General features: G+C 37.5%; 4 protein-coding genes across 6 annotated transcripts; 2 read left to right on the top strand and 2 right to left on the bottom strand.

Annotated features, from left to right (window-relative positions):
• Positions 1-257: 257 nt before the first annotated feature.
• Positions 258-8,128, bottom strand: LOC130553528 (adipose secreted signaling protein). The gene is made up of 6 exons (XM_057332548.1): positions 8,015-8,128; positions 5,554-5,650; positions 5,128-5,261; positions 4,890-5,040; positions 3,353-3,478; positions 258-2,128 (listed from the first exon to the last, which is right to left on the bottom strand). Exons 2-6 carry the CDS (start codon positions 5,570-5,572, stop codon positions 2,031-2,033), a joined length of 528 nt encoding a protein of 175 aa, XP_057188531.1. The 5' UTR covers positions 5,573-5,650; positions 8,015-8,128; the 3' UTR covers positions 258-2,030.
• Positions 8,129-9,699: 1,571 nt separating this feature from the next.
• btr01 (bloodthirsty-related gene family, member 1) lies at positions 9,700-17,759 on the bottom strand. Of its 3 annotated transcripts, none has more exons than XM_057332513.1 (8): positions 17,642-17,759; positions 14,984-15,632; positions 13,212-13,307; positions 12,894-13,127; positions 12,067-12,214; positions 11,817-11,846; positions 11,427-11,453; positions 9,700-11,299 (listed from the first exon to the last, which is right to left on the bottom strand). In XM_057332513.1, exons 1-8 carry the CDS (start codon positions 17,713-17,715, stop codon positions 10,734-10,736), a joined length of 1,824 nt encoding a protein of 607 aa, XP_057188496.1. In that variant the 5' UTR covers positions 17,716-17,759; the 3' UTR covers positions 9,700-10,733. The 3 variants fall into 3 exon arrangements, with proteins under 3 accessions (XP_057188496.1, XP_057188497.1, XP_057188498.1); XM_057332514.1 differs by having other exon boundaries at positions 17,623-17,742; XM_057332515.1 differs by having other exon boundaries at positions 17,619-17,728.
• Positions 17,760-19,745: 1,986 nt separating this feature from the next.
• Positions 19,746-20,878, top strand: LOC130553524 (cerberus-like). Its single transcript, XM_057332537.1, has 2 exons — positions 19,746-20,264; positions 20,512-20,878. Exons 1-2 carry the CDS (start codon positions 19,869-19,871, stop codon positions 20,806-20,808), a joined length of 693 nt encoding a protein of 230 aa, XP_057188520.1. The 5' UTR covers positions 19,746-19,868; the 3' UTR covers positions 20,809-20,878.
• A 1,477-nt stretch (positions 20,879-22,355) lies between these two features.
• rps6 (ribosomal protein S6) lies at positions 22,356-24,993 on the top strand. Its single transcript, XM_057332535.1, has 6 exons — positions 22,356-22,459; positions 22,927-23,058; positions 23,423-23,633; positions 23,918-24,064; positions 24,502-24,659; positions 24,853-24,993. Exons 1-6 carry the CDS (start codon positions 22,454-22,456, stop codon positions 24,946-24,948), a joined length of 750 nt encoding a protein of 249 aa, XP_057188518.1. The 5' UTR covers positions 22,356-22,453; the 3' UTR covers positions 24,949-24,993.
• Positions 24,994-25,617: the final 624 nt, after the last annotated feature.

Raw genomic sequence — 25,617 nt, forward strand, 5'->3', positions numbered from 1 at the left:
CGGGACCCCCCTAAGTCTATTTTTTACTTCTTATGGGGGGTCCCTAATGCCTTACGGGGAGTCCCGGATCCCCCCAGCCCCCCTTCAATTCGAGCACTGCATTTATCTCAATAACATCCTTCAGTTTTAGAAATTCTCCGCTTTTCTATTTTAGAAAAATTAGACAACAGCACCATCTAGTGTTGATAGAAGGTACTAGCTAGCAGTTGCTGCTTTGTTTGAAGTCAGAGAATTGTAGTAAAATCACACATCCACTATTTATTGCTTATATTCATTTTAATGTATGTGTTTTGCATATTTTTACATTTATCTTACAACATCTCAATAATTTCTTCACACGTCATATATGCATTACAATTGCTGAACCATCATAGTGTTGTGAAAATAACATTCAAGCAAGCTTGATTTTTCCTGATGATAGTACAGAGGGCTTTTCTCAGTAATTGCAGAATATCAGTGTTTGTACATATGGGTTTCGTCAAATATTGTCCTTCCTCTTCAATAACCGTTTGCTGTGAATTATCCTGTACAGTACTTACATTGTCAAGATAATCTCAATTACAGAATCACATTTTTTTTGTGTGTACTTTTCTACAGTGTTGATTCGCTGAGTAGATATCACAGGAAAAACGCAAACGCTAAGATTAATAGATATCAGTGTTGGGTAAGTTACTCTGAAAAAGTAATTAATTACTAGTTACTAATTACATATTCAATAGTGTAATTAGATTACTGTACAAATTACTCTCTCCAAAAAGTATTTAGTTACTTATTACTAATTACTTTCTATATCCTACATCAACCTTGATTAGTTAAGTGATTGAAGGATAGACATGAAACGGCTCTTTTAATTCATTCAAATAAATAATATTAAACTACATAAAGTAGTATTATTAACTGACCAAAGTATTACAGATGTGAGATTTATACATTAAAGCAAGGATTTTAAAGTTAAGGTCTTTGCACATACAGTCCGAAATTTTCGTATGCGTTTTTTCGTATTTGTCTCTCGTTTGTATGGTGTCTCTGAATTGTTATAAAAGGCCACTCAAAATGCTTGATACGGATGCGAAAACGCAGAAAATCGAACCCGGTCCGAATTTTTTTATGACGGACGAAAATATCGGCGGCAGTGTGTAGATGTGATTGACACAACATGAGATCGTATTTATTTTTTAACGTGCGGAAATTTCGGACGCAAATTTCTGACTCAATGTGCAATGGGCTTTAGACTTTGAATTTTGATGTCAATTCCACTATTGCACACACATATATTACACAAAGTATTTAGTTTAATTACATCAGAAGTAACTGTAATTAAATTACAGAAAAAATAATAGTAATCCCATACTTTACTTTTTCAAGAGAAAAGTAATTAAATTACAGTAACTAATTACTTAGTAACTAGTTACACCCAACACTGATAGATATACATGGGAATTTACTCTACTGTCTGCTATGATGACACATTTTAATCATACGAGTATTTCCATAATTATTTGTGCGTCCAACATTCATGTGATGTGTAAAGAAAAGTGTAATACAGTATTGGAAAAGACATTTGAAGAGCATTCCAGGATTAGTATGAAACATGTTCTACAGTATGCTTCGTGGATGTTATAGCACCTTTTCATTTTTTCATAAACACAGTGAAATACATCCTTATATTGATCATGTAAGTGGGAAGTAAATATCCTGCCTATCCATGTCTCTTTATGCATTTCTTAACGTATCACTTAAAAGTAATCTGTTTCAGATTGTCTAGAAAAGCAGATACAGTATGCTAAAAGGTTATTATGAGAACAGACCCACATTCTACATGACATACGCTACAAAACAGCACACCTCATATCTTAACATTCCCATAGCTACCCTTGACCTTTACAACTTGAAAGCTTAGGTTAGATTGAATTTGTGACAGCAGACCTGTGATCAGATGATTCATTTGTGTTAGTGCAGAAAGCCATCAGTAGATCCTCAAGGACTAGGGGTAAGTTATCCTCATTGACACAGAAAGCAAACTCCTTCTGTCACATCTTCTTCGTGTCATTATTTTTGGAAGTGGCTTGCTTTTCCTCTCCAATACAGTGCACGCCGTCATGTAACATCGGGGTCCCGTGATGGCGCTCTGTGAGAGACAAGTGGTACATTCATTATCACACATTTACATTACACACATTTATTCATTTGGCGGAAGCTTTTATCCAAAGCGACTTACAAGTAGGAGAATATATAACATTTTGTCAACACATTTCATGACTTCACCTTTTACTGTATATAATCCTCATGCATGAAAGAGTATAATGAATGTAAATATATATTCCCTCTCCGGCCACAATATGTTATATGATAATGGTGCAGGTTTTGAAGATTAAATAAAGGTGGATTTGGGATGATTGTTAGATTGTTAAAATGTCACAGTGGTGAGGTAAGCAGCTGTTTTTACTCTTGAAATGATCGTTTTCATGTCTTCCTGAATCTTTGTGCTACAAGTATGCTTCTTTTAAAGTAAACATAAGAAAGTCTACTTTTGTCTAGTTTTATGGACTTCTCAGATATTCAGGAATATACTTAAAATGACACTTTTTGTATACATATCGTGAAAATATATTTGGCCTGCTCAATCTTTAAATTGAGATAAAAATCAAATCTATTTTGAGTTAAAGGTATTTTTCAACTGTTTTTTATAGTTTGTATAGCTATATTTGATAAAGAATAAACTAGTATTGGCTTAATAAAGTACTACACTTACAAGCATACTCTGCTAGTTTACTAAACGTATACTTCAAGTATACTTTACTTGAAGTACTTCAAAGTGTAGGCCTTCTTCATTAATAAATATGATACAAGTATTGAACTTGTAAACTATCAATATGTTTACTTATATTAACGTGGCAGTACAAATGAAAATTGTTGTTGTAAACTAGCTATGTACTTAAAGTTTACCATTGTTACACTATTGCATACTTAAACGTATACTTTTATAAACTACAAAATGGGCCAATTTTGTCCCAAATAGTATATTGCTCAGTTATACTTAATAAAATGAACTTGAAGTATACTTATTTTTTTGTAAGAGAAAAGCAGAAGTGATAAATCTCAAATATTGAGAAAATCTTAAATCATTTACACAGTGTTTGGATTACTAAATGTTCTGGTATTGTTTAGAGTTAAGTAACTTCAAATTAAGCGTGATGTATTTAAGTTTTTCAAAATCAAAATGTTTTCCCTTTTCCCTTCTTTATAGCAAGAAACATTGTTCTGTTTGTTTCAGAATCGACCAAAATATCTTAACTTCATCCTTTAACACAGATGACTTGTGATCTGTAATCGTTGGTTTGCCGTGTCTCACCCATGACTCTGGCCTGTAATCTAACTTTAACACTGCTGTCTCTTCTGCTCCTGTTGACCAGCGTGAGATCCTCCTGTACTACACCTTCCTGCTGGGTGCTGTACTCACAAACCACCTTCACTCCCCCTTTAAAGAGCAAGACATTTAGAGAAAAGACCATTTAGATGACGTACAGATAACCACAGCAACATATTTAAAAGCTCCTACACTGTTAAAAAAATTGTTGGTTTAACTTAAAAAAATGAGTTACTGTACCTGGTTGTGTTAAAATTTTGAGTTAATTCAACTCAACGAGTTTTGTCAACTCAACAAGAAATTCATTCATTTAACTAATATTTTTAAGTTGAATTAACTTAAAATCTTAAGGCAACCATTTTTAAGTTGAACCAACAAAAACACAACAAAGAATTTTTTACACTGTACATACATTATAAACCCTGATACAGTACACCTGCTGTGAGATTCAACGGTGGGAAATGTGACACGACGAAACACGCTAAGTAAGTTTCAGCTAATGGAGAGATCGATGGCTGACAGAAATAGAAGCGTCGCTATTGATCGAAGCAAGACGTCTATAGCATTTTACTGGATGTCTTACCAGCAGGAGTTACAAACAACTTAAAATGACATTAAACACTCCGATAGCTTTCATGATTTTAATGCACTTTTTAATAATCTTTTTTTAATAGTAAAAATAATACTTTGTACAATTATAAATAAATATATACTATATAATTAAATATGTAAAATATAATAATGATAAAATAATAATGATTATTATTATTACTAATAATAACAATAATGTTGTTGTTCATATGTATACATATTGTTTATAATATTATTTTTATTATTATTAATATTAGTATATTTCTAGCTGTAATTATCTAGTGCATTTTAAATCAAGATAATTTCTTCTTCATTGATTCATGGAAGCATAAAAAGCTGTCACAAAGGTGGCTCGTTCAATCTCAAGCAAGACGGAAACCAGACAGCTTATCACCATCACCTATACCCTTGAGCCAGATGTTTAAGCCAGGATGCTCCAGTGGGACTTTCTATGTAATAAGTGCGCTTATGGTTTTGTACTTTGTGCTCAAAACATCTCTCAGGTGAGGCCTTTAAAAACCATTTGACATATGGGACGAGAAGCTGTGTGGTTGAAGTCAACATGATCTCATAACAATTTGTAATTATTTTACGATGTGGCTAAATCAGATGTTCGGATTTGTACATTTTACAATCTGCTTTCCCATCATTTATGTTTAGGAGTGGTGCTTCATTATTGCTTACTGTACAATTGTCTCTCTTTATAATTGTCTGTATTTTTACTCCTTAATTTGATCATTATGCGTCTTATGTTATATTTGGATGTCTGCACTGGAAGCGTCAAACATCCAAAATTCCTTGCACAATTCCAAGTACACTTGGCAAAAAAGCTCTTTCTGATTCAGAATTTTGTACAATTCACATTTTACAAATTAGCCACCTCTAAAATAGGTCATTCCCATGAGATCAGACTACGATCTAAAATGCCTACCCTCAGGGCGCGGCGTGATGCGTGTGGCACGTAGACGCGGCCGTGCCGTCGTGCGAAGCGCGGGGGAGAGAGTGACATCTTTGCCCAGCGCGGGGACTTGCGGCAGAGAGAAGACAATTTCATATTTGTGATGGCTCCTTAAGAACCCCGCCTACAAACAAGGTTTAGACATCTTATAATGCAGATGCTCTTTTGATTTATTTATTTGCCACAAACTCAAACAAAAGTTTTATTTGACCTTTACAAGATATGCTCCATCGGGTTCTGGTATAGCAGTGAGGATTTTGTCCTGAGCCTTTTCGTCACAACTGTTGTCGATGGGAGCATCTTCCTCATCGTCAGGGAAACGCACTCCACCTTTTGAAGTGGAGCCTGGTGGAGGGAAAGCAAGGAAGGAGGTGAGATCACACAGATAGGTACTGGACTAGAAGTTACATGCTGAGATGATGTGTGATGCGCAGGCGGCGTCCGCTGTGGGAGGGCTGTTAGAACAAACACAATCTTACTGTAAGTGTAAAAGTAGGAGACAGACAGAAAGAGAGTGGACAGCACGAATGTATGAATTCAAAAAGCACATGAGATCTTAATGTTGCAGACTGCATCTGCGTTTACAAGCCTAGCATAGTAATATGTAAAATACATAAAACACAGATGAGACACTGACTTTTCCTTCCTGTTGCCATGTCCACATAAGGCCAGGGAAATCCGATGATGTCTGACGTCAATGTAATGTCATCTCTAAATAACAGAGAGACAGACCCCTGTAGAGGAACAGAAAACAGATGTCTCTGAGGTTTGATTTATGATTGGACTCTAATGTCCTGTCCTGTATAGATGAGCACATCAGTGGTAATGGCACATTTGTAACCACACAGATGAGCAAAAGAGCATTTGACCTCATTATTGCTTCATTTTTAGACAAGGCAGAAGAGAAAGCATTAGCGCAAGCACGTTTGCAAGCGCAACCTGTACAACCCTTGAAAATTATACGACGAGTTAACCTTGAAACGAACACAGCATCCGTTATGTTTTTAAGATAAAATTAGAGACATAAAATGTTCTGTACAATGCTTGCCATAATCTTGTTAAAGTAAAATGCTTTTTTAAACATTTTAGATGGACGTACAGCAACTTAAAAAAAGTTGTCTTGTGTTCGATTTGAGATTCATTGAATGCACCGTTGGAATTTTAGTAATTGTCTGAAGTCCACTTTAACACGTTAAATGTCATTAGTTACACAGCACAATAAATAAGTAAAGAAAACACATGATTATTTCTGAGTAATTAAGCACTGACATAATAATAAATATGAAATTATATTTATTATTTATACATTTTGTTAAATTATTTTATTAGATTAAATGTATTCAATTTTTATTGTATTTTTTAATTGTCATTAGTTTTACAGCACAATAAATAAGTCAATAAAATATATGATTAATTCTGAGTAATTAAGCACTGACATAATAATACATATTAAATCAAATGTATTTTTATGCATTTTGTTAAATTATTTTATTAAATTAAATTAGATTAAATTTATTCAATTTTTATTGTATTTTTTAAAATGTCATTAGTTTTACAGCCAAGTCAACAAAAACATGATTCATTTTAAGTATGCTCTGACATAATAATAAATATTAAATAAAATGTATTTATATATATATCTTTAAATCGTTTTATTAGATTAATTAATTCCATTAAATTGATTCTACTTTTATTGTATTTTTTCAGTCTTACGTCTTAAAAACTACAGTCAGATGGTCAAATCAAATTCACACTTTTACGTTGACATGTGTTATGCCTAATGATGATGTGTGTCATGTGTGGTAAAAATCAAGTAAAACACCTCCCACACACCACAGGTCTAAACATAGAAACAATCTTATAGCGTGCTTTTAAAATGCACGCCTGTTATTTTCCCAACTTCTAAATAATTTATTGCAGCCTTATCTTGATTTGCATTCCATTGACTTTGCAGCACAGTGGTGCTGGGATCAAATCCACAGGAAGGAGATCCCCTACAACTGTACTGCTTTATGATCATCATTACTTCTCAGTATAACTGAGGTTAATATGGCTAAACGTCTCAGTAATCATTCATAAGCCCTTTTAGTTAATAATATTGACCCCATTTATAATATAGTAGAGCTAAACTGTTCCCTGTTGGTAAAGCATGGCATTAGCAGAGCAAACGATTTCCAAGGAAAGCACTTGGAAAAAGTGTTTTGCATTAAAGGAAAAGTAAGACCGGGAGGTCTTAAATCATGTTGAACGTCATGTGGGTGAGTAAAAAATAACACAATTTTGATTTTGAGATGAACTTTTCCTTTAAAGCATCTCCTAATGCAAAATATTAATGCAAGCCAAATCAATGTTATTAGAGACTATTAGTGTAAAAAAATTGCACAGAGTGCTGTAGATCAATTGGCAGATCATGCACGCAGATGAGATTTCAGGCACGGATTAATATCGACCCAAGCAAAATCTTTCGGTTTAATCGGTGTCATCGCCAGTTCGGTCAAGGTTATCCACAGATTGACTCGCATCCAAAACAAAGAGGCTTAGGTTATAACGCTCTCATTTCCAATACGCTCCGGCCAAGCCCTGCAGAATCGCTTCAAATATGATGTCAAGAAAAAGCGGATTATGCAACAATAATGCGAGTTCTTAGAGACGGAGAAGAGATTTTGCGCGGGCGTCCTCGAGGAGCACGACTTTACGAGATAAAGCCATGGGTATATCGCGTTCATAATTCGTTGAAAGTACAGCACGTCACGCGTACCGGTGTCTGTCCCGTGAGTCATTAAAAGCACCTTGCGTAAAATGCGTTATAGGCTGCCATAAGTCATCTAACCTTCCTTATCTGCATCTTCAAGAATTTGATTTTCAATGCATGTGAAGGAAAGTCTCATAGAGAGGCAGTATGCAATAGGTTATGTAAAACTGTCTCTAGCAGCCGGACATCAGGACAGAGCTTATATTAGTAGCTCCGTCCTCCTGTGCGCAGCGAACCGCCATATACAGTCGGTTAAATATTGAATGTTGTAAGGAGGGTTACATGTGCTCATACAGTACAATTACAAACAAAACATTTACACAAAAACACAGAAAACGTCGTTTACCTTTAGTTTGCAGCGATGCTTGAAGCGCAGTGCCTGACAGTGCGCTTTGAACGCAGCAGGTCTGACGCTCACGAGAAAGGAGCGGCAGCCATTGGTTAGTGATGGTTACTTAATGTCTCTCTCTCTCTCTCTCTCTCTCTCTCTCTCTCTCTCTCATACATAATTTGGACATTGGTTTCGTTTCTTTGGACCAAGAGAAAGCCTTTGATCGAGTTGATCGTGGTTTCCTCTTTAAGTGCCTTGAGGCTTTTGGTTTCGGTCCATCCATCCTTTATTGCTTATGTCAACTGTTCTATACTGTACATTACTGACACCCCTTACGAAAATTTACCATGGTTTTACTACAGTTAAAGTTGAAAAACCATGGTTTTATTACAGTTAAAACCAAAAAAAGCATGGTTACTGTAGTAAAACCATGGTTTTGCCCTAATCAATGCACCAAAAAAACATGGTTACTACACTTGTACCACAAAAAAAACATGGTTAATTTTCGTAAGGGATATATAGCATGTTAAAAATTAATGGTTCTACTGGAAATTTGGCAGGGGTATGGTCTTTCGGGAATCCTGTATGCCATTGCAGTTGAACCACTTTTGGTTTCTCTGAGAAACAAGCTGGGGGGCTGTCCATCCACCTCAGATTTGATAACTGTTAGACTCAGTGCAGATGATGTCACTTTTATTATTAGATCTGCTCAAGATGTTGCGAACGTGAATGAATCTCTGGAGGTTTATCAGAAAGCCTCCTCCTCTCGAATCAAATGGCAAAAAAGTGCACCTTCCCGATGGGCGATTGGGAGAATGGAGGCCCACCACCAGCACTTCCTCAGAACTGTTCCTGGAATCTGGATGGGATTGAAGTGCTGGGTTGCAACGTCTGCAGAAGAACTTTGTTGACTTTTTCTGGGATGGTTACCACTGGCTTCCCATTGCAATTCTTTATTTGCCAGTTAATGAAGGGGTTGATCGATTTAGCAGCTGAGGTTAAAGCCAGGAGGTTAAAGACAACCCGAAACCTGCTTTACCCTGTAGAATAGGCCATGGGTGGTGTTTGGTCTGGATTTGCTCAGAACTTTTGGTGGGTTCGGTCAACTATTTTTTATGTCTTCTCATGAGGGGAATTTTCTATCTGATGTTAAATTTTATGCTTCCGTGTTAAACTCATGGACCGTTTTTTAGATGATCAGACAAAATCATCTTTATCATTTTGTCTTGACGAAACGCTGTTTTATAACTCGTTTCTAGGTTATAACATTTGCACATCTAATACAACTTAACACTTCTATGGAAAAAGGACTGACCAAAGTTTCAGACTTGGTTGACACATCTAAAACATGGAGGTCAATCAGGCTGGTTTCAGATCAGTCAGGACAGTAGATCGGGTTATAGGCGAGTTGAAAGCAGCTCTTCCCTCCACACTCCTTGTGTTTGTAAACTGCTTTTTGTCTGGAGGTCACTCTAGCGTTTGTTTTCCCAATGTATTTGTGCCTCCCAAGGTTTATACTGAAGATGATCGGGTTGGAAAGCTGCAGACATTTAATGGGCTACAAGAGCTTGATTTTCAGGTGGCTGGAAAGAAAGACCTTTATCAGACATGTGTTAAAGTAGACGATTTTGAGCTAATTGAGGATAGAGTTGATACCAAATGGCAGGAATTTTTAAAAGGATGAAAAACAGAAGTCGTATATGTAGTTACATTTATTTTTTTCTTTTACCATAATACACAAACGTACAGTGGTCATTTTGCAGTCAGCGCCCCAAATCATTCTTACATCTGAGGGTTACAGTTTTTTGTTTCATTTTTAGCATGAACATATAACAAACAAATCAAAAAGTTACATTTTGTTATGTAAAACAATTGCCCCTTCCAACCCCACCGAATTTAAAAAACCCTTTTTATGGTATGCTACCCAGCCTACTTTTACATTTTATGGCACCAGTGTTGGGTGTAACTAGTTACTAAGTAATTAGTTACTGTAATTAAATTACTTTTCCCTTGAAAAAGTAAAGTAAGGGATTACTCTTGTTTTTTCTGTAATTTAATTACAGTTACTTTTGATGTAATTAAACTAAATACTTTGTGTAATATAGTATGTGTGTGTGCAATAGTGGAATTGACATCAAAATTCAGAGTCTAACTTTAAAATCTGTGCTTTAATGTATAATTCTCACATTTGTAATACTTTGGTCAGTTAATAATACTACTTTATGTAGTTTAATATTATTTATTTGAATGAATTAAAAGAGCCCTTTCATGCCTATCCTTGAATCACTTAACTAATCAAGGTTGATATAGAAAGTAATTAGTAATAAGTAAGTAAATACTTTTTGGAGAGAGTAATTTGTACAGTAATCTAATTACACTATTGAATATGAAATTAGTAATTAATTACGTTTTGAGAGTAATTTACCCAACACTGTATGGCACACACTCTTAAAAAAAGGGTGCTTCAAATGGTTCTTTGATGCCATATAACCTTTTGGTTCCATAAAGAACTTTAACATCTGTTTCACAAAAGGTTCTTCGTGGCGAAAAAAGGTTCTTTAGATTATAAAAAGTAAGAAAGAGATGGTTCCTTTTACTGAATGGTTCTTTGTGGAACCAAAAATGGTTCTTCTATCAGCATCAAAGAACCTTTTGAAGCACCCTTTTTTAAGAGTGTAGCGCACGAGATACCCCACACTATAGTTTATTAAAATAATTAAAATAAACTCTATTTTTATTTTTCAGTCAGCCAGCTTCTTTCAGCAGAACCGGCAGGACATATGATGAGAGGTGCTTCATTTTTACTAGATTTGTTGGTGCATGGGCTAAAGAAAGGATACAAAACGCTTGCAAATGTGCCTGTGAAGGTAAAAATCAACGACCTTGTATCTGCATTATAAAAAGACACTTGGCCTTTTTCGTAGTCCACGAACACACCGATGGTTTGGGGTTTTTGTTGCAGGGATATAGTAGTAGATTGTTCGGCACGAAAGATGTATTCGTGCTTATCACGTAGACTTAGAAACCAAAATCCATTCGCTGGGTTGGCGGCTATTTTTCCTTTTCTGTTAATAAAATGGCTGGCCACTCCCAGATCCCAGTCCGTCTTCTCACCCACCTGGACCACCCAGTAATGGCGGCCAGAGTTGAAACCTGGGCGACCGAGAACGCACACCACGCGGTCAAAGCGCTCCGATGTGTCCGGCACGTTTTGGTAGCGGTCACTGCAGCGCACCTGTTTACCGTCCTCAGAGATGATCAGACGCGGATGGGCTGAATCTCGATCTAGGGTCACGTCCACTGAAAGGAAGGAACAGAAGAGAAGTTTGCAAGGCATTTTAATTCGTTTAAGTTTCATTTGCACAATAAAAAGTTGAATTTGCATAATACAAATGTAGATTAATTTGCATTATAAAAAATCTCTCACTGGCATATTCCTGCAGTCTCCACAGTTCTACAAGAACAAGCAAAAAAAAGTTTTTTTTTAATGTAAAACAATATAAAACTGTTGACAACACTCCAAGTCTACATCTTGTATGTAAATACATAAATATGTAATCGAAATAGCCTATTCTTATGTAAAAAGAATTGGAAATGTTGCCTAAGCCTAAAAAAGTTAAGGCACTAAGATATTATAATATATGCTTTAAATAAAGCACAAAACAGAATTGTAAAAAAATAAACTAAAAGTATATTAAACTAAACTAAATTTAAAAAAAGTGTGTGTGTGTGTGTGTGTGTGCGTAATATCTTATATATTATATAGGTAAGCTGTTATTAGAATCAACAGAAAGTAAACTATCAATAAAAAACTTACTTGATTCCAGTGAGTTTTCTGTGTGCAAACCTAATGGCAAAAAATACCAGAGAGAGCAAAATTGAAACAATTTAAAAAAACTATTGCAAAGTTCATTTGGTCATTTTGTATAGAAGCGTCTGCTAAATGAATAAACATAAATTGCAAGTCTGGCTTCTGAAATCTTAATGTGAAGAAGTTGCTGCGTTTTTTGGTAAAATCTGCTGATTAGGCCTAATGTCCAAGAGATATAAGAGAATCACTTTCTTACAGGTCTCTGGCAGTTTCTTCATACTTTCTTGAATCTGCCTCACCACCTGAGTGACATTTTTCAGAACAGCTCCTGCGGTGGGGTCAGGGGTCAAAGCCACGTCTGCCCAGTTCTTCATCGCAGGTAAACTACTATTAGCTGGGTAGGTCTAAGAATACATAGATAAAGGGACAGAGGATATGAGTATAGGAAAAAATGAAATATTGGGTTACACATTGGACTATAAAGTATCAAACTAAGTACACTTTATTTAAGTACAATTCTATAATGGACTAGAATGTCTATTTTCACACATTCATTTTGTACTTAATATACTGGAAATATCGTTTTTTGCACTTCTGTTCTCGGTGTCTCAAATTGCACCGTTGAGTACTTAAAGGGACAGTTCACCCAAAAATGAAAATTTCATTATTTTCTCTCCATCAGTCATTTCAAACCTGCATGGTTTTATTTCTTCTGAAGAACACACAAAAAATATATTTTGAAGAACGCTGATAATCAAACAACATTTGCCCCCATTGACTTCCCTGAATTGGACCAAACCACTGAGACATATCTTCTTTTGAGTCACATGCAGGTTTTGGTTTACAACAACACGAGGGTAAATAAATGATGACAGAAGTTTTATTTCTGGGTGAACTATCCCTTTAAGTTTATCTTAAGAAGTACTTTAAACATTTTTTGTATATTAATAGTGCACTATTTACATTTAAGTGTCTTACAGTGTACTTTTTTCACTTAGGATATACAGTCAACACTATTGAAATGTATAGAAATATACATTATACAAAAGTGGTCCTGACTGAAAAAATAAGCAGAATGTCAACCTTAAAGAAGGTGAAATGATCTTGAGACTGCACGAGCTGACTGAGATTGCCGCTTCTTTTTCTCAGGTTGGCGATCTCCATCTCCAGGTCTCGTATGAAGGCCTGAGAGCGGAGCTCTGCCGCTCGCCGTCCCATCTCCACCACCTCCAGAAGCTCGGCCTGGGACCTCTCCACGGCGCTCATTAACTCGCCGAACGTACTCACAGTACCTGCTATCTCTTGATCTGCAATGGTCTAATAGCAAACAAGTGAGAATTAGTCAAATTGCGATGAAGTAATGCTTAAAATGCAACATTAGTATGACAAAGATGCACACACTTGAATTTCAATGAGCGATGCTTGGATCTCCTCAATCTTCTTCTCTCTGACTGTGATTAAACCTTGAAGCTCCACCTCCATAATACGCAACTGGGACTGTTTAGAAAAACACAGTATTTACACGGACCTTAAAGGGGTGATGAAATAAGACATCAATTTTAACCCGTGCTTTTGTTATATAAGAGGGAATCGTATTCAAGCGAACATCCTGTAAGTGTCAGAACTGAAAACGCCCTTGTTACTGAAATTACAACTGTTATTGACACCAGGCTCAGCGAATGCCAGGTCCTGGAATGCACCTATCTATGAGGTCATAGATAGGTTGAACACCGCGAACACCGAGAATATCAACGACTACTTCTCTAGCCCCGCCCACTGGCTCGCGCATGACAGTAGCGCGCAAGTTGCGCGGAACCAGATAGAGCGAGCAAGCAATAAACATGCCGTTTAAGATCGCAAAATATTGTGCAGTCAGTGCCTGGTTGTGGAAGAATACAGTCGCTGCATAACCTTCCTTCGGATTCCGACATTAGTAATGTGTGGTTGAAGTTTATTTTTAAAGACCTTCCAGCTCACGTGGGTAAAACATTGAGTGTTTGTTCGATTCATTTCACCGCGGATTCCTTTGTGAACAAGGCCCAGGTCGATGCTGAATTTGCGGACAGACTAAAATTAAAAAACAGTGCTGTGCCGTCAATATTGGATCCGATAGGAATGGCGCAGCAATCTTATGTGAGTACAACATTTTTGTACTATGCGTCACTATTGCTTTGTTAGAGATCGCTTGATATGCCCTGAGCCCTATTCGCACGGCATTAGTATTACCTGGGGACCTCTAGTCATTTGTAATAATTGCAGAGGTTGTGGGTGATCTTAATCCCGTGCGAATCGGCCATGTCTGTAATTTGTAAAGGAAAAATTCCCCCACAAATTACCTACCATATTTTGACGAACACCGAGGTCCTGTGATAATATTAGTCCCGTGCGAATCGTCATCTCTGTGATTTGGCGGGCTCGTATATCATTTTTCAAGGTTTTATCCACCGTTTGCGAATAATGGAGGCTGTTTTGAAGAGTTTTGGCTATTTCGGATGCTGGGTGATATCCATAAGTTACCGGGAGTCTCCCGTTTGTTTATTTATCATGGAAACTCTCATAACATTTGAGACCCACGATCGCAGTGATCTTCTGTCCGGTTCGCGATCACGGGTCTCAAATGCTGACAGGTATGGTCATATATCATTAAACGCAATACAACTATAGGCTATACAAACTATACGCAAAGCCTTGCCATCACATCCGGGAAATAAATCAGTAAATTTGAGTAAAATCACAGGCTTCACTTATCCCGTGCGAATGTGCCACATGAAATACAGATGTGGGGAGGTAATTCATAAATCACACGAGGTCCCCAGATAATAATAATCCCGTGCGAATAGGGCGAATGTGTATCCTAACTTTACGTCTCTAACCAAATTCACAGAAGGCTCCAACTAAGTTCACTACGCAAACTGCTATCCAATCAAAGCAGTGGGCGTTTACTTCCAAGTCTTCAATGCGGCACGCCCATTAAAACCGAGATTTGTCGAGCCGGCCTCAAAACCCCGGTAGAAAATAGCCTATTTCTTATTGATTTTGATGTTTTTGAACGTAAAAACCACGCAAAGTCATAAGTAGACCTCATACAACAGTATAAAACAATAAACAAGCCCAGTTCATGACACCTTTAACACATTGTATTGGCATCCACACTGTAATATTTTCACATTTACCTTCTTAATATTCATCTCTCTCTTGGCCGGGCCCACAGAATGCCCCTGATGTTCTGTCTCGGCACATACAGTACAAATGCACGACTGGTCGGTCTTGCAGAACAGTTCCAAACACTGTCTATGTTTGGGACACTGTTGACCACCTGAACCCCCTTCGTTGGTGCCACTCACGCTATAACACCTCGCCATCCCGGGAGGAGGAGCATCATCTGACGCTGCCGACGGCTGCTGAGATGACAAAAGCTCGCTGGATGTCGATCTTTGAAAGCGGCTCTTGATCTCTTTCATCAGCTGTTCGGAATACTCCGGCGGTCGAGACTGTCCCGCGAGCTTCAGCGGAGAGAACGGGGCTGCCAGGGAGTCTCCGAGCGCATTCCTAGGACTCACGGAAGTCTCGGCCATGCGTTTAAACTGCTCGGTGATCTCCTTTAGAGTGTGGTTGATGTGGAGCTCAGGACGCTTGCGAAAGTTCTCCTTGCAGAGAGGACACAGGCAGATCTTGCTCTGGCCCTCCCAATAGGAGGTGATGCACGTGAGGCAGAAGCTGTGGCCGCAGGGCGTGGAGACGGGATTGGTGAAGATGTCTAAGCAAATAGAGCAGGACAGCTGCTCCTCGGACAGGAATTCGGCAGGAAGGGACATGGTGTGTCTAGCATATAGAAAAAAATGAAAGAGAGATTAAGTTAAATAGGTTGATTTAATAAGTTGATAAATATACCAAATAAGCATCAACTAATATTGCACATATTCTGGTTTAAATAAAGTTCAGAAGTTCAGGATCACTAGACTGAAATGTCATCTGATCTAAAAAATCATCTGATCTAAAGGCTTTTGCTTATATACTTGAAATTCTTTTTGTAGACCAAAATATAACGGTGAAAACATACTAACTTCTTTCATCAGAAAAAAAAGTTTTTGAAATTGATTATTTGGACTAAATAATGAGGAAAAGTCAACCCAACATACTACTTCAATACTCAGGGTGTATTGAAGAAATCGGCAAAAAAAGGCAATTCTGCAAATTCAAGGCAAATGTTAGCTACTTCAAAGACACTAAAATATAACACAGCTTTGTTTTGTTTTAGTTTTCTTTGGTCAAAATTCTCATCGTCACATCATTGATTTGATTTAGATTTTTTTATTCTTAAATCTAGAAAAATATTAATAAGGAATAAAAAAGTAATCGTAAACTTTTGAACGTGAAACGTTCTATTACACCATGAAAATATGATGTGTATGGTACAAAATGGACAAAAAACTAGACACTTTAGGTATTTTTGGAATACTGCAAATCAGCAAAAAAAGCATAGAAAAAACGTCTTGGTTACGTATAACCTCAGTTCCCTGATGGAGGGAATGAGATAACGCGCTCAGTATTTAAGCTTAGCAGGTTCCGAAGAACAAAAGGTGAATGAATGGGCACGCCATCTTCCTTTTATACCCATATGTACGGGGCGGAGACTGGCATGCCATGCCATTCGCCAAGTTCATTGGCCTTGTAAAAAGTACAATCAGAGATGATAGGTTCTCAAGACCAAACCCCATTCGAGAGACCGACAGGAAATTAAGCATGCATCAACAACAATTTTGTTATTATTATTTTTTCCTCTGTTGTAGTATTATGTAGTCATTCCCTGACTCAATAAGCTTTGCACACGTGTTGTGTGTCATTTTTACCAAGTCTCCTTAAATTCTTCTCAAAACAATGCTTCAATTCACTCCAAACATGCAACATGCGTGCAATGTTTTTAATACATTTTTTTATCTTATATTCAAACAAAGAGCAAAGATGACAATTTTTCAAAGTTGGACATCACTTTTGGCCACTACTGTAGTACATTATAGTAAATAAGTAAATATCGTCATTTTAATTCAACAGTTGTACATTCAATGTGCTTTCAGTAAATACCAGCCAAATATTGGTCATCAGCTACACAAATCACGCATCAGCCATTAAAAACCCGTATCAGTGAACCGCTATTTGACAGCATTCTGTCAATATTCTTACACATACCACCGAAACCACAGACACAAAAACGTCAGCCACATAAATACTACACAGCTGGTCGATTTCTAAATAGTACAGAAATTGACTATATCCTATCGACGTCTATTTATTAAAAAAAGTGAGTGTATTTTAAATGTATAAAAGAACTAGTTTAAAATGGTGAGTAACAATTTTCAGTTACTCTATGCTATTGTTAACTGGTGGAATGAAGTCAGACCAGCTACACATTATAACTATCTGTAAACCTGATCTAGGAGCAGCCAGCTCACTTAAACCTCTTTGTATGCTTTTGAAGAGTAAAAATGATTTAAAAAGCTAAATATACCACAATGTAAAAGCCAAAAACATTCATTCTACTAGAACATATCCAAATTTGTATTTTTCCACAAGGTGAAATAAAAGTGCATGCTTCATGAAACTTCATGTGCTTCATATTAGTCAACTTTTGTTGACTTATAATATCTGTTAAAAATGGTAAGAATGAAAGTAAATGCAGGTATTGTTTATAGTAAAGTAACAAGAATCACAGATCATTTACACTAATGGCACCAAAAAGTAGAAAGCAATCTTGCATAAACACATTCACACAGATGATTATAAAAAACTAATGTAAAGGAGAAAATTTACCTACACAGATATTCAGAACTAACCTACGGTTCGTCCTTTCTCTTCCCAGCTGTTTGTTTTTTTGCCTGTGTTCTGTGCTGCTCAGTGTAGACGTCATGTAAACAGGTGTGTCTGCATACCAACAAACGCACAGCCATACAGTCAGTGCACACACCTGTCGGCCGAACCGACCAGTCGGACAGGTGCAGATTTTTTTTTCACTCTCCGTTTCATTTACATAACAAACGTGTCAGAACCAGTGTTGTGCAAGTTACTTCCAAACTGTAATACATTACAGATTACTTGTTACTGTTATTTAAAAGTAATCCCTTACCTTACATTATTACTGTCTCAGAATTGTAATACTTTACATGACTCCTGTATTACTTTTGAGTTACTTTTACCAAAATGACTACAGAAGTAGAACTTAACATTCTAAAATAAGTCTTTGTATTTTTGTATTTTCAAAATACAAAATACTTTTTGCCAATCAACCTCTTTAGACTGCTGATTTCTTGAATTAACTAGTCTATACACAAATAAATACAAAAAAATACTAGATTAAATGTATTTAAATACAAAATACTATTACAAAATAATAGTATTTTGTATTTCAATTGGATGTATTTGAATACACTGCCCATCCATGCAGTCTAATAAGGAGGTTGATTGGCAAAAAGTATTTCAGTTTGAAAATACAAAAATACTAAGTTTAAATACATTTAAATACAAAATACAATTAATTTTTTTCAAAGGTATTTAAATACAAAATAGTCCCATCTCATCACTGAACTTAGATTATATAGAATTCTAGTTAGTCATCATGTATACGTTAGCTTACCTTGTCATTTCTGCTGGTCACAGGGATCTTGCAAACTATCTTCCTGAAAGCAGCCCAATGACCCCTCAAAACCCGCCCAAAAGGAATGAAAACTAGCCCAATTATTTTACGGCGTCAAATCAAAGTTAACAACTGCCAAAAGACATTTCTATTGCTATATTTACTTATCTGAATGCTTTCCTAGGTATTGTATATATTTTTTGTTCTGATGAACTCAAAATATGTTTTGGGGGATTTAGGAAAGCAAACAATTCTGGGTCAGCTTTGACTGTTGTTATAATTTTTTCTGCTATGGTAGTCAATGATGCCAAAGAATTTTCAGTTGCTAACATTCTACCAAATATGTGTGTTTAACCGAACAAAGAAATGTATACAGGTTTGGAACAACTAGAGGGTGAGTAATCCATAACAGAATTTTCGTTTTTGGGTGGAGTGTCCCTTTAAAAAAGATCCCACGTGTGCTCTAGGCCACACTGAAATGGACGAGAAACGTGTTTTCTCTTCGTAAGACATGCAAAAACTTGCTTAAGAAATAAGCATGGTTAAATGTATTGCATATGTATAATGTGTACAAGCACGTCAATGTTTTACTTGTTCTAGACTGCGTATAACTGCTCAAACGTGATATTTGGCAGCCGGAAGAATCAACTGTTCTACTCTCACGAGTGATTTATTTCATTGTGCAACGTGACATGCACCTTACGAAACATTGGTAAAAGCATAATTCGGATATATTGTCTAATATCACCGCTATACAATGAGGGAAATAAGTATTTGATCCCCTGCTGATTTTGTAATTTTGCCTGCTTACAAAGAAATGAAGGGTCTATAATTTTTATGGTAGGTTTATTTTAACTGATAGAGACAGAATATAAAAAAATCAGGGGAAAAAATTGTATATATAAAGGTTATAAATTGATTTGCATTTCAAGTTGATGCAACCAGTTGATGCAACATTAAATTAATCATCTAATTGACCTTTTGCCATTGTGTATTTTTATTTAATAGTGTTTAGTTTTGCCCTTTTATAACATTTTTTAATATTTTATTGTCTTTAGATTTATTGTTTGTTGGCCCCCTATCCCATCTTCCCACTTTTTATTGAGTACATATGACAAAGTTATAAATAAAGAGTTAAATGCATTTTCATTTGTCTTTCTCCATGTTTCATCTCAAAAGGCTCACGAGAGCTCTGGTGAGTTTTATATTTTTATTCTAGACATTACACGCCCTGGGATTTTAACCCTATGTTCTCCAACGACATTGACCACATCCGACCAGAAACCAACATCAAATGACCAAAGAGGGTTGATGTTGCTTCTTTGATGTATTTGCGCAACAGCTGTTGTCTGTAACATTTGTTAAGTTTTCACACATTTAGAGCAAACGCTGCACCAAACGTGCATTTCGTCTGCGTTCCCTGCGTCTGCATGGACAACATGATTCCCGTTTGTTTTCTTTTAATTGTATGCATACAAATGCAGGTATTCGGACATTTCTTTCAAGTCCATTCAAGCATAAGCGGATCTGGTGAAAGTTCACTGTCCGATGCAAACGATGGCAGCACGATTGAACATCTGAGAAGTGCGGAGAAGTTGGGAAATCTAACGCAAGACCATGCAAACGAACCGTCGCATGCGTTTTTGCAGGCCGGTGCCAATGACATCAGCCATCCAGTCGTGAATTTAGCCCACAAGTCATCCTCCAGAAACGCGAAGGGTTTCTGGAATGCGTTCTTGTTCCGTGGAAAATCTGACAAATACGTCCTGCCCATCAGGAACGTCGAGGTCCGTCAGGAAAAGTGTCGCGCGCTTACGTACTCTCAGGTAAGAACTGTGCTTTTAGTAGCCTAGCTTAGGTTAATAGTAAAAACAAATAAAGTTTTGCATTCAATACATTTTTGCATTTGTGAGAGTTTTTAACATGTGTGTCCTCTGGGGTTCGAACCCTTGGCCTACCCATACACACACTGAATAACGCTATATTTAAGATAAAATTATAGGTTTCTTGTATGACACCGAGAGCTAGCCAGATATAATAAAAATAGTAAATTTACACGTTTCTGTTCCACAGAGGATCTCCCACGAAAACTGTGAGACATTGGAGATCAAAAACAACGTTTGTTTCGGAAAATGCGCCATGGCGCCGTCTGGTGGAGAAGACGAAAGTTCTCCTTGTCCTGTTTGCTCACCGGTTATCCTCGGTTCCAAGACTGTAAAACTGCCATGCGTGGACAACACAGAAGTTATTAAAGTCGTAACTTTGATAGAAGACTGTCGATGCGAAACAAGAGAAGAACAAGAGTCGCATCACAACGGCCCAGTGCTGGTTGACCCAAGCGTTGACCATACCCTAAAATCTGATAAATGACAATGTTTGTTATTTGATTATCATCATTTATGTCTGCATGAGAGTAGAAATAAAGCACTGTCATTTTTGTGTACTTGCATTAAACATAAATGAATGTCTGAATGAGTTAATATTGTTTGGATTGCATGAACCTGCATCCTATTATCCTATAATACCACAATACTATGTCTATATTGCCACAGTAGATTGAAAATAGCCTATCGTGATGTCTTAATATTTGCATAATGATATCCTGGATATAAAAACAATATTACGTGAAACATTTTGGAAGAAAAACATATAGGAAAGTGGTGGAAATAAGTATGAATCGTCGGAGACTCTTGCAGAAGTGAACTTTCATTGTCAAAATCATTAGTCAGTTTATAAAAATGTCTTCTGTTAGCTATAAATAAGGGGCACATCATTCCAGATGTCATCTGATTTATAAAATAATATCTGAAATTATTTTTGATAGGAGTTTAATCTACATATGCACACAGATAGGTCCACAAATTAAAAACTATGAAAATGTAATCAGATAATTATAGTATTATCCAGTAAAACAGCATAACTACCTAATAAATACGTTGATAAAAACGAATAAAACGTGAAAGACATATAAGATATTGCTGCGCTTTCTTTTTTCGGTTTGGTGTAACGTTAACGTTCAATCAGGATAAACCTATAATAAAAATAAAATTAGATTTGAGGTGAGGTGAGGTGAGGTGAAAGCAGGGGCGTAGCTACATGGTGGCCATGGGTGGCCACGGCTACCCCTGAATGATGGATGGCCACCTATCTGGCCACCTCTGTTGTGCGAAGCAGTTTTGAGATGTGTGTCAGAGTTTACGGAGTGCTGTGCAGATCATTTAGCGTATGCACTGAAAGTATCGCGAGAACAGTACTCTCGCTTTAATATGATGTCATACGCTGACTCAAACAGTCTAAGCGCTATAGCTGAACAGCTGCTAACCGCTTCGTGACAGGTCCTGTCTGTGTACCATGGAAGTTCATCGCGAGCAGAAGGATCAGCTCAGTAAAATCAGTCTTGTTTAACTGGGTTTCATTCATTAATTACATTTTCGCGAAAGTTTAAGTTGGGGTACTGCAATGTTTATTTTCTATAAAAATGCTAATTTACTTCAAATGATAGCTAGCAAATTATTTAAAATAATGTTAGCACATGAAAGCATTTCAAATAAATTGTTTACTTTACGTTCTTTGTGTATGTTTTTCACCAGTAAACTATGTGTAATGAAGAATTGGTGTAAATTACAGTTGAAGTTAAATTATTTCTGTCTGTGAGGATTTTTTGGTCACCCTAATAAAATCACTGGGTCTCACCTGGCCACCTCTAAAATAAGTTCTGCGCCCCTGGGTGAAAGGTAGCATAACCATTTGACATAGACGCGTTTGTATTCAAATATTGGCAATTTATAAAACGATCAAACTTCCCTACATTTATAATGTTTAATGTCTAAATTATTTAAATGTACCAACATTTCAGAATGAATTTATATTTTGCGGCCGCAAATATCCATGAATCCCAGGCCAGCGGCCATGATCAACACGTAATCTCGCGATACCTTTGACGCCTATGTGAGAGTTCGAGTCGGATATCCGGCCTCTTTTCGGTGGTGGACTCCAAGCGAGAAAGTCCTCCATAATGAAGGTAGGCAGGCAGAAATAGTTATTTTCTTAGCTTTAATCCTGACAATGTGCTCGAAATATCTTAAGAGTTGCGTTTTATGCTCTCTTGACAACACGATGTTTTCGTGTAAGGAGAGTGAAGGCCGTTATATATGGTGGATGGACGTTGATTTTCTTGACTAGCGACTGCTGCCGTGTAAGTGCCGCAATATGGCAGCGCCCGGTATACACTAGACGTTTCGTGAACGCATTACATGAGGTTATAACTGTCGCGAGTAGAGGGATGTAGCCACGTTTGTCACTGATATTGTAAAATGTATTTACAATGTAAGGACTCGTTAAAGGACTTCGGTAAGGAGTGTCAAGTTACCGTCCGTGTTCTAGCATTAGCGGTTGCTAAGCTAATAGAAACGTGCTACAATATTTCAAGTAAAAGTGATATTGTCTTTATCAGCAGTAAATGTTTTTTTTCCCTTTCTTTTCTACTAGCTCAATATCTCGTTCCCGGCCACTGGCTGCCAAAAGCTAATAGAAGTTGACGATGAGCGAAAGCTGAGGATCTTCTATGAGAAGCGAATGGCCACAGAGGTGTCTGCAGACTCTCTGGGTGATGAGTGGAAGGTAACGTCAAGTCATGCTGAATGATGTGTTGTTAAGAATCCACTTTTAAGGACCAGTTTAATGCGAAGTCTAAATTTACTTAGACATCAGTGTTTCTCAAGTGGGCCCAGGCTCCGTGTAGCCATGAACTACATAACCCCCATCATATTAATATGACACCATTATGGTCTACAAATATTGACAAAGTTTTCTCTCACTAACTTGGCTGCACAACTTCATAGTTGAATTTAATTGTTTTGTGACTTCAAATATTTCTCATTGAAACCTACTGTATTGTTTACCTTGGAGTCGGTGCTGGATTCACGATGGGAAACGCGTCACGAAACTGACAATATAAGTAAGATCTCGTTGTTCTCTTTTATAGGGCTATTATGTCCGCATCAGTGGAGGTAATGACAAACAGGGCTTCCCCATGAAACAGGGTGTGCTGACCCACGGCCGTGTGCGTCTCCTCCTCAGCAAGGGACACTCCTGCTACCGCCCTCGCCGTACCGGCGAGCGCAAACGCAAGTCTGTCCGTGGCTGCATCGTGGACGCCAACCTCAGCGTTCTTAACTTGGTGATCATCAGGAAGGGTGAGCGTAAATTGCCTTTTATTTGCAATGGCATCCTGGTTTGATGTAGGCACAACAGCAGACCCTTTCCGGCTGGTTAGTAGCCCCAAAGGGGGGACAGTGTCGTGCTATAGCAACAGTGGAGCTGCGATCGGATAACAACCTGGTCACGATTACAGTTGCTGGTTGTACTGCATTGCTCTGTCAAACTGAATTTTCGTAGTTTACCTTTCCTTATTATACGTTTCGGCTGTTTTCCTACCGTATGACAGACAAATGAAATCTCTCATCTTTGTTTCCTTCAGGTGAGAAGGACATTCCTGGACTGACTGATACCACTGTCCCTCGCCGACTGGGACCCAAGAGGGCTAGCAAGATCCGCAAGCTTTTCAACCTGTCCAAGGAGGATGATGTCAGACAGTATGTGGTCAGAAGACCCCTCACTAAAGAAGGTTTGTCTGCTTTTTTCAACGAATTGCACGATTTGCTGTCGCGGGTGCTTTTATGGTTACCAAAAGGCTTTTATTAAATCGCAAAGCCTTGTTACGCAAGCAAGTCACTTTATGCGGCACTCCAGCAGACCCTTTTTTGCTGGTCCGTAGCTTTAAAGGGGGGACAGTGTGGTGCCAAAGCAACAGTGGAGCAGCTAACGGATAACAATCAGATCGTATTCCTGGTGGCTGGTTGTACTGCATTGCTCTGTCAAACTTTTTGCAATACATTAGTAAATGGTAACTATCTCTGAGTTTAAGTGTAACTTTGTTTTGGTCAAGCTTTTGTCTGTTACAAATGCAATAGTTACATGGTTGCAAGACCCCTAGCATACGGTTGTAGCCAAGTTTTGAAATGCAAGGGTTCCTAATGGGAACTTGATGCCTTCCTCTGATAGGCAAGAAGCCCAGAACCAAGGCCCCTAAGATTCAGCGTCTGGTTACACCACGTGTGCTGCAGCACAAGCGCAGACGCATTGCTATGAAGAAGCAGCGTACACTGAAGAACAAGGAGGAGGCCGCAGAATACGCCAAGCTGCTGGCCAAGAGGATGAAGGTATACTGCTATGTTTTCCCTTTTGTGGAAAATCTGATTAACATGGTGTTGTTTAGTGGAGTTTGGCCTAGCAGGATGGCAGCGAGTCCAAAGCTGTGAATTTGAAAAGAGATCCCTGTGGTTGTGTGGATGGATGTCAGTAGACGTAATTGTGTAATTCGCAGAGTTTATGGTTGTTCTTTCTGTTTCGCAGGAGGCCAAAGAGAAACGTCAAGAACAGATTGCTAAGAGACGCCGTCTCTCCTCTCTGAGAGCCTCCGCATCCAAGTCCGAGTCGAGCCAGAAGTGAGACATGTACCTCACAAATAAAAAGAAATGTTTTTGATGAACGTTCTATGTGTTGTCTTCATATTTTCATGCATTGTAGTTTAAAAATCATCTAATGTGGTACAGAAAGGGCGAGGTGGTAGCATTTAACGCGTAAGCAGTTTGCTTTTAAATGGAAGAGATTTAAACAATGTGTGAATTCTGTGGGAAAGCAGGTACGGCTTCATTTCAACCTGGCGGTTCTTAAATACGGCATGCCATATTTACCATTGCCATTGAGAATGATTTATGGATTGAACACAAAGCTACAGACAAAAAAATCTAGATTAAAACCCTAAAATGGTTTTAGTTGTAAAATAATCCTATATTATCAATCAATATGTAGGGTCTAAAATGTTTTTAGGCTTTCTAAACCAAACTATAGCTTTGGCTTGTGTTGTACCATTTAAAGTAGCGTTTTTATTGGTTACTGGGGTTTAGGTAGATGCTCAAGTGTTTCCATACTGCAAAGGCACAAGGAAGGATCCTATATGGGTGTACAAATCTTTATCCAAAGCCAGTCACGTTCCTGAAATGCTGTTCTGCGACACTCAAGAACTTAATGCGAATAAACTACATTTATAATCTAAACATTCGAATGTATTAGAACGATTAAGTTTTCATCATGCATGTTTACAAAAAGAGTACAGGA

The sequence above is a fragment of the Triplophysa rosa genome, linkage group LG4, assembly GCF_024868665.1.
Source record: "Triplophysa rosa linkage group LG4, Trosa_1v2, whole genome shotgun sequence".
NCBI lineage: Eukaryota > Metazoa > Chordata > Actinopteri > Cypriniformes > Nemacheilidae > Triplophysa > Triplophysa rosa.